This window comes from Poecilia latipinna, unplaced genomic scaffold, assembly GCF_001443285.1.
Source record: "Poecilia latipinna isolate Pla-1442-1.1 unplaced genomic scaffold, P_latipinna-1.0 Scaffold3697, whole genome shotgun sequence".
NCBI classification, from domain to species: domain Eukaryota; kingdom Metazoa; phylum Chordata; class Actinopteri; order Cyprinodontiformes; family Poeciliidae; genus Poecilia; species Poecilia latipinna.
In genome coordinates this window covers 3,178-11,981 of record NW_015116313.1, presented here as the reverse complement: position 1 = coordinate 11,981, position 8,804 = coordinate 3,178, and the positions used below count along the sequence as shown (strand labels likewise).

The following is an 8,804-nucleotide window of genomic DNA, read 5'->3' as shown; positions in this document are numbered from 1 at the left end:
AACATTTTCACTTTTCACACGTCATAACTAAAAACCTTTGTGAAATTTATGGAGATTTTATGTATTAGACTAGTACAAAGTGGCATTATGAAGTGGAAGGAAAATACCTGTTTGCAAATAAAAATCTGAAAAATATGGTGTATATGTGTTCAGTTCCCCATGCATACCATCTTTCGCTATAATTATGGATGCAAGTCTTTTGAGGTCTCCATGCCACAGACTGGCTTATGGCCAGTGGCAGAGAGGAAAAAAACTATTTCATTGTAAATAATTCATGGATTTATCTTTAAAATAGTCGGGTCGGCAAGAAAATGTGTAAGAACCAGCAGGGCTGTGCAGAGACCACTAAAGGGGCAGGTGCTCAAAAAAAAAAAAAACAGGGGCACATCTAACCGCATTTTACGACAGAATATTAAAGTCACACAGCTTTCAGAGTTTAAACAATGATAAATTACAAATTGTGAGATATACAACTAGATTTACTACATATTAACATGTAATATTAAATATATTGTTCACTACCAAAAGCTGCATGTTGATCATGGTAAGAACCTTTATTTTCTTTATGTTCTTACCTGCGGTACTCGTTCTGACCCAGTTGGTCAACAATCCACTACCTTTGGCTGCTTCTTTTTTGTTTCTGACATCTTTCTTTACGTGGCATCTTTGAACTGAAAAAGCAAAACATAATGAATTATGATCAGAATACTATAATAAACCACACTACAAATTATTTACCCTTGTGTTTAAACCAATATGTTTTTCAGTCCATAGCACAACATAACATTACTTAAAGTCTGGATTGAGTTTTTTCCCCTTCATTAATGACATATTTTTATTAGAGAGGAGCAGCTTGATTGATTATTACATACATTATATCCATCATGGTAGTTCAGGGTGAGTTATTTTTAATTCTAAATGAATATCCTTGTTGGACTTTTATTTAAGTGCTATTTTCCTTCAAGATACATTTACATATAAATGCAATGTACATTATGCAGCAAAGGAAATTAGAAGATCGGACATATATACATTATGGAGATGATCGGTTTTGGACGGGCGATGTGCCCATATTGCATAAACAATACTGAAGAATGACTGATATCATTAACGATACAGGGAAGAAACTTTTCAGTCATCTTGCTTTGCTAGCAAAGTTGTTAGCTAGCAGCTAGCTAATAGCACAACAACAGCCTAATGTCTGTATGATAAAAATACTGAATCGATAGATAAGAACAGTTTTTCCTCACCTGGCTGTCTCCTCCCACTCAGTAGTTCTTCAGAGAAAGGCAGACGCAGAGGCCTGTCAGTGTCTGTTGTATTTCATTACCTCTCTCTGGTTAAACCGCGACTCCGTGCTGAAGCAGAAACGATACTTCAACGTTTTCCGTCATCTGAAAAGTAGCAAGTCTACTCCACTTTATTCACCAAAAACTTTTTTTTTAGTTCACCAAAAACTGTTCTGTAATCTGGAACGTTTGCTATGCTGAGCTCCAGTTAGCCGCCTTATCTCACTGCGAGAGAGGCAACTGCGTCATGCGTCACGGGCAAAAGGTCAAAGGTAACAAGGTGACCGGAGGGCTTATTATGTTGTACAAAAAAACAAAAAAAAACAAATAATTTTAGTACATGTTATTATGTGTCAGAAGAGGGCTTAGGAAATAATACCATAAAAAAAAAATTGACCAAAAGGGCACTTGGGGGCAAGGAGCAAAAGGGACAGGTGCTCAAGCACCCCTCGTTACCCCCTCTGCACGTGCCTGAGAACCAGCAAAAACAGACCATGATCAGGAGTTGCTGTCGCTGGGAGAGAAAGACTAATTGGAGTAGTCTTAGCAAATTTCTTGTAATCTCCATTTGCATAAGAGCCAGAAGTCTGAGATTAAAGTCAAAATTCTGATTCCCCCCCCCCTCCCCCTAGTGGTCTTAATCCTCCTTCCTTAGAGAATAGTGTATTTGTGTAAACGAGTCCACATTTTGTGCCTTGTTCGAGCAACGAAACCTGTAACTTTCAATCGTCAATAGGGGTCAGTGTTTGCCCTCTTCACCGCAATGGCTTTGTGTTGCCCCGACAACAAGCCACAACAGAAGCCGTTCCATCATGTCTACTTCTGTAACAAAAGAAGGGAAAAAGATGAGATGTGCAGTGATGCTGAAGCCGTAAGTTGACACCTCAGGTCGTAAATTTTGAGTTCGTCAATATATTGTTAAATAAAAGCATTGGTAGTTGTGCTAATTTACCGTTATGGTGTTTCTTAGCTCTAAACGCGGCAGCAACTTGCTCGCCTTGTCCAGCAGACGGAGTTTTACTTTCAGCGGTAACAAAATTCTGGACAGAATGGCGGGTCCTACTCCGAGACGAGCTGTTCGGGTAACTTACACTGTGAATTCGACAAATAATTACAAATTCTTGTTAACCACATGCATACCTGAATAAAGACGCTGGGTGGCACACCATGTACAGACGTTATAGTTCTGACCATTTGCTGCTTCTTCTCCCTATTTACTATTAAATTAAGTGCTTAACAAAACCTAAAAAAAATCAAAGGGGCTTTGTAGCCTAATATTTACTAAATTATGTTATATTAACTCAGTTAAATGTGTTAACAATATTTACTGAATAAGGAAATATTATGCATTTAAAGAAATGTGTTTAGTATTTTTGCTGCTTTTAAATGTTCAGAGGCGTTTAATGCAACAGATATAGCTGACTGTTCTGTGTTCAGGTGTTTGATGAGGAAAACAATGATGTGACCCCTCAGCCATTTTACCGGGCAGATCTCGGAGCAGAGCCAGGCAGCAGGTTCTTGGTGGATGAACTCTCTGCTGGATCAACATCAGAGCAGACAATGTTCACTGGGAGCTTCACTATGCCTTTTTCAAGGTAAGAGAGCTCAGTGCTGTGCAGCAGGAGGTGGGGAGTTGACCTGTTCAGGAGACCTGTTCAAACTATACTATACAGCAGCACTTCTGTTTACAGAGTATTATCATCATTTGTACAGACATTTTTTCAGTTGTATTCCACCTTGTTGCTCATAATAGTTCTCTTCAGTTCCATGTCCAAAGTTGACAATGATGTAATGGCGTGAAGGAAAAATTGTGAGCACACGCCAGCCAAGTTCCAGATGAAAGTGGCCAGAAAGTAAAGATGCAACACATGTAGCATCAAACCCAGACATCAGTGTTTAGTACCGTGGTCCCCCAGAATGCAAGTAGTGATAGCAAAACCTTCAGCTGAACAAAGAGCTCCAAAATTAAAGATTTATATGGTTATCTATTCATTCATAAGGAGGAAGTCAGAAAATCAGTTCCTTAAAGACTTATCAGACCAGCACCCTACCTGGTGATTTAAAAGCACTCCATGGTGAAACTAGACATTAAAATTCTGACCGCCTTTCTGTAGATGCTGTTGTTTCAGCTACGGTTCGTTGTAGCAGAAATTTCCCCAAGTGGAAGCAGCTGAAAGTCTCAGTTCTTTTTGACAAAATCAGTCTGTATTTGTCTTTTGTGATGGGGGAACTTTTCACCAGAGCTGCTGGTCATCTTCTATGCAGCCATTATGCAGTTTGGCATGTGTTTATCTGTCATATTGTGGTTTGACTCAGCCTCAAAATAGGATGGGTTTAAACTGCAATGAACAATTAGGTCTGCAGAGAACATTGTCAGGGCTGATCTTCTCCACGTCCAGGACTTGAACAGGATTGCGAATAATTCCACTTGAGCTGTGGTGTGTGTTCTCCATAGAGAACACACATTGTTGACAAAAAATGTGTAGATCTTTCCCTCCAGGTCTGCACTATAAAGTGCTATTTTCAAAAACTGACATTGTTAAATCATCAAACAGCAGTGGTGGGCACGGCTAGCTAAAACGTTAACTGCATTGACCCTGAAGCACTAATCATAAACATTAGTTCTACTAATGCTAAAGCACTTTAACAACCTATGAGTTAGCGGCAGGTAATGCTAAGGCACCAAATTCAACCATGTTGATACCACCATGTGTCATTAGAAAAATGTGAGAAAGCTCTCAAAACCATTCACATACAGTATTGAGGGTAGGGGTCTTCAAAATAAAACAAAATTCAACAACCTTCCTGTCAATCAGTGTTAGTGTGTTAGTGAGGAAGATGCTTTTTGTTCATGATAACTATGTAGTAAACATCTCCTCTGACACTGTTTTTCAGGTCAGTTTTGGGTAGCAGCAGGATATCCAGCCAGTCAACCATAGAGTCTGTGAACGAGGAAATGGAGGAAACATTTTGTAGACGCGACTTTCCCTTCAACTTACCAGGTTCATCACCACAATATATACAGTAACTTGCAAAAGCGTTCATATCCCTTGAACTCTTCCGTAAGTTGTCATATTACAACCATAAACATAAATATATTTCTTTGGAATTTAATGTGACAGACCAACACAAAGTGGTAAACAGCTGTGAATTAGAAAAAACATTATAGATGATTCAAATGTTTTTTTACGTATAAAAAACTGAAAAGTGTGGTGTGTAGAAGTATTCAGCTCTCTGTACCGTATTGACATAGTTTTGCCCATTCTTCTTTGCAAAACAGCTCAAGTTAAGTCAGATTAGATGGAGAGCATTTGTGAACAGCAGTTTTCAGATCTCAATTGGGTTAAGACTGGACTTTGACTGGGCCATTCTAACACATGAATATGTTTTGCTTGAAACATTGTAGCCTGTCTTTATGTTTAGGGTGAATATCCTGCTGGAAGCTGAAGCTCCGCCCCGGTCTCATGTCTGTTGCAGACTCCATTGTCCTGTATTTGACTCCATCCATCTTCATATCAACTCTGACCGTCTTCCCTGAAGCAACCTCAGAGCATGATGCTGCCACCACCATGTTTGACAGTGGGGATGGTGTGTTCAGAGTGATAGGCAGCGTTAGTTCTCCTCCACACATAGCGTTTTGCACTTTGGCCAAAAAGTTGAATTTTCTTCTGGTCTGAACAAAGCTTATTCTTCCACATGTTTGTTGTGTCCAGCATGGCTCCTGGACCATGCTGGACACAACATGATCCAGGGGTTCTTATGGTTTGTACAGTGATGACTAATAGTTGTCCTGTGGACAGATTCCTCCTCTGAGCTGTGGATCTCTGCCTTTGGTCCAGAGTCACCATGGGCATCTTGGCTGCATCTCTGATCAGAGCTCTCCTTGTTTGGCTGGAAGTTTAGGTGGACGGCCTTGTCTTGTTACAGTTGTTTCACACTCTTTCTATTTCCAGATGATGGACTGAACAGAGCTCTGTGAGACGTTCAAAGCTTGGGAAATCTTTTTATAAATTTTTTATTTGTAAAAATTGTTTTGAGTCAAGTATAATTTTTTTTCTGTTTCACAATTCTACACCACTTTGTTTTGGTCTTTCACATGAAACTCAAAAGAAATATATTTAAAAAATTATGGAAAAATTCAAGGGGTATGAATACTTTTTCAACCCACTGTATGTAGAGATGTTCACAACGACTAACTTTTCGACCAGTTTACTTGCACTGGTTTTTGTAAAGCTTCGATGCTGTCTCTAAGTTTTGAGAGTGTAGATCATTACCATAAGCCTCAGGTTTCCGAAAGACATCTCTAAACATGGAGATCTCCATGTTCTCCAAATGCAGTGCGTTTCCTGACTGGCCAAAGCTGAGAGCTCAAAGAATGAATCAGATATTTTGTTCTACTCCATTCATTATGTGCGTTTCTGTTCTTTGCTGAAAAGGACTCCTTTTTAACAATGTTCTGTTTTGTAGAATCTTTGTTGCCAGATGAAAAGAGGAAAAAAGGCTCAGTTAAAGAACAAATGACACAAGCTCTGTTGAAAGGGATTAAGGACATTTTAATCACAGAGACAGACACTATTTCTCTGCTGGACATTCCCCCCACCTTAGTGTCAGTGAATGCTGATGATGCAGATGTCATAATGTAAGAGAAATTGTTTTTGATTTTTTAACCAATATTTAAATCTTTTTTTATTTCTGATTGGAACAAGCTATTGTTAACTCAACCTTGTTTTGTATTGCAGAGAGAGAAATAAACAGTATTCTGAAGTTTGCAGAAACAGAGGAAACAATGAGAAGTATGTGGATCGAGCCATGCAGACACTGAATGGAGCGACTAAGAACAAACAGATACAGAACAACCTCATGCTCATGGTGGACACAGGTTTGATTCAAGACAATACATTCACTATAAAAAAGTATAGCACACTGCAAAATATACCAAGCTCAAAGTAATTAAAATGTTTTTTCCCATTATATAAGTGAAAAAAATCTGACAATGGCACTGGTATGTTTTTTAATCAATATTCAAGAATTATTGACTTAAAACCTATGTATTGCTGAACAGGGTTTCCCCCAGTGTATTATCAGCCTGGCGGGCCACCAGGCTAAGTGTTGTTTATTTTAAATAGGGTTTTTTGTTGCCTGATGTAAAAACATTTTGCTTGATAATGTCAAACATTGATAAGTTTTAATTGTTGTTATTAAACGTTATCAAACACGCTGTTTTGAAGCTAAACAAACCTTAGAAACATACATGAGAATCAACTCATTTAGAGATAAAACTCCATTTGACACAAATACAAACATTCTTGGGATCTTGTTCACGAATGAGGGAAGAAGGGAGCAGGAGATCGACAGGCAGACTGGCGCAGCGTCTGCAGTTAAGCGGGCGCTGTGCGGGTCCGTCGTGGTGAAGAGAGAGCTGAGTCAAAAAGCGAAGCTCTCGATTTACCGGTCAGTCTTGTTCCTACCGTCATCTATGGTCATGAGCTTTAGGTCATGACTGAAAGAACAAGATCACGGATACAAGGTTTCCTCCGTAGGGTGGCTGGGCTCTCCCTTAGAGATAGGGTGAGTAGCTCGGTCATCCGGGAGGGACTCAGAGTAGAGCCGCTGCTCCTTCATGTTGAGAGGAGCCAGTTGAGGCTCGGGCATCTGGTCAGGATGCCTCCCTGGTGAGATGTTCCAGGCTCGTCCCACTGGGAGGAGGCCCCGGGGAAGACCCAGGACACGCTGGAGGGACTATGTCTCTCGGCTGGCCTGGGAACGCCTTGGGGTTCCCCCGGAGGAGCTGGAAGAAGTGGCTGGGGAAAGGGAAGTCTGGGCCTCCCTTCTGAAGCTCCTGCCCCTGTGACCCGACCCCGGATGAAGCGGAAGAAAATGGATGGATGGATGGACAAACATTCTAGCATCAATGTTTGGCTGGACCGTTCAAGGTTGCTATCAAGCTAATTTCCTATTTGCAGCTCCACAAATCTTTTCTATAAACATTACCAAGACATATGCAAACATAAGACCATTTAGAGTTTAAAATACCAGTAAGAGCACTTGAAATCAATTCTAATATGAACAGGCAGCCAGTTCAGAAACTTTAAAATCAGTTTAATGTGAGTTTGCTTTCTGGTCCTCATCAGCGTTCTGGCACCTGAGATCTTCAGATGTAGCTTTTTGTTAGCACAGCAATCTGTCTTGCATGTTATAAAAGACCGAAATGAATCTTCTGCATTGGACTAGGACTGAACAGAGTTTTGACCTGGGCTGAATGATTCATTCAGTGTTTGAAGTTGAACTGGGAGTTTGTCTGTTTGAATTTCTTTGACAAAAACTAAAAGTTTAGTTTTGTTCATATTTAACTGAAGGAAAATATGTGCCATGAATTAATACCTAAAATATGATTAAAAATTGCACTAATAGATCTGATGTCATCAGGAGATAACATAGAGCTGTGTGTTATCAGCTTAGCTATGAAAGTGACTAAATGAATGCCATATCTGCCAATGACCCTATATAAAGATTAAAGAGAGTGAAACCTAATATTGAGCCTTGTGGGACACCATAGTTTACATCATAACATTCTGATGAATAGTTTTCTTTATAGCAATCAATCAATCAAATTTTATTTGTATAGCACATTTCAGCAGCAAGGCATTTCAAGGTGCTTTACATAATTAAAAACAAAATAAAAACAGCATGTGACATTGAATAAACAGTAAGAAAGAGAAAAAGATTTTGGGAAAAAGAAAAGATTAAAAAAAAAAGAAAAACATACTTTTGTTACAGAATTTAAGCGCCTGTCGTCGCCGTTTAGCACGGGTATTATCCAGGCCCCGTCGCCTAAGAGGACAAGGTCTCCAACCTTGCAGCACCAGGCTCCGTCCACCTGTCACGCAAAGTTTTGAGCTAGGACTTCACTAGGACTTATAGACATTCATCTTTAGTTTTTAATCACAAACATAATCCTTCATACAGTAGAAGTGTTTTTAAAAGAATTTCATCCTTATCTGTAGCCACGATTGTGTCTGCCTTCGACATGTATGCACCTCCAGAGCAGGAAGTGATGGTTCACAGCCCTGAAATGAAACAGACCAATGATGCAGAGACTGTTGTGGACTCCAGGAGAAGTCCAGAGAGGAGTCTGTCCCTGTCCAGCTCAGCTAGTACAGGTAATCTGGTACAGGTAACAGAGTTAAAGTCACGTAAAAGAGATGTCCGGCTTCAGTTTGGTTGTTTTAAAACAAGTGTAACTCAAACATATTCCTTTCCAGTTATTTCCACCTGCTCGCTGAAAGATGTAGAAACAGTTGGGAGCAGTTTAAACACACAGGCAGACTTTGAGCTCATCATGACGTCAGATAAATTCCATTACTCCTTACTTTTAATGGAGAGGACCGTACTGCGGAACAACTTCCAAAGCCAGCTGGCTGCTTACAGAAAGCTGCCTTTGCTGCAAGGTAAGTTCAGCCTTTTTGTACAGCGGGTGGTCTCTCTCTCTCTCTCTCTCTCTCTCTCTCTCTCTCT

The 8,804-nt window shown here is 39.9% G+C and overlaps 2 protein-coding genes across 2 annotated transcripts in view; one reads left to right on the top strand and one right to left on the bottom strand.

Moving 5' to 3' along the window:
- Positions 1 to 1,289, bottom strand: part of fam151a (family with sequence similarity 151 member A) — a 13,249-nt gene extending 11,960 nt beyond the window's left edge. The window contains exons 1-2 of the mRNA XM_015024532.1: positions 1,251 to 1,289; positions 576 to 671 (exon numbers count right to left, since the gene is read on the bottom strand). The gene's annotated coding sequence lies outside the window, so the exon portion shown is untranslated. The remainder of the gene's footprint in view (positions 1 to 575; positions 672 to 1,250) is intronic.
- Positions 1,290 to 1,971: 682 nt separating this feature from the next.
- LOC106941483 (WD repeat-containing protein 78-like) lies at positions 1,972 to 8,653 on the top strand. The gene is made up of 8 exons (XM_015024531.1): positions 1,972 to 2,160; positions 2,260 to 2,371; positions 2,727 to 2,884; positions 4,185 to 4,291; positions 5,757 to 5,928; positions 6,029 to 6,168; positions 8,294 to 8,463; positions 8,552 to 8,653. Exons 1-8 carry the CDS (start codon positions 2,102 to 2,104, stop codon positions 8,570 to 8,572), a joined length of 939 nt encoding a protein of 312 aa, XP_014880017.1. The 5' UTR covers positions 1,972 to 2,101; the 3' UTR covers positions 8,573 to 8,653.
- Positions 8,654 to 8,804: the final 151 nt, after the last annotated feature.

Coding starts and splice junctions, on each gene's coding strand:
- LOC106941483 (XM_015024531.1), top strand. CDS start 2,102: ATGTCTACTTCTGTAACAAAAGAAGGGAAAAAGATGAGATGTGCAGTG. Junction 2,372..2,726: donor CTCCGAGACGAGCTGTTCGG/GTAACTTACACT, acceptor TTCTGTGTTCAG/GTGTTTGATGAGGAAAACAA. Junction 2,885..4,184: donor TTCACTATGCCTTTTTCAAG/GTAAGAGAGCTC, acceptor ACTGTTTTTCAG/GTCAGTTTTGGGTAGCAGCA.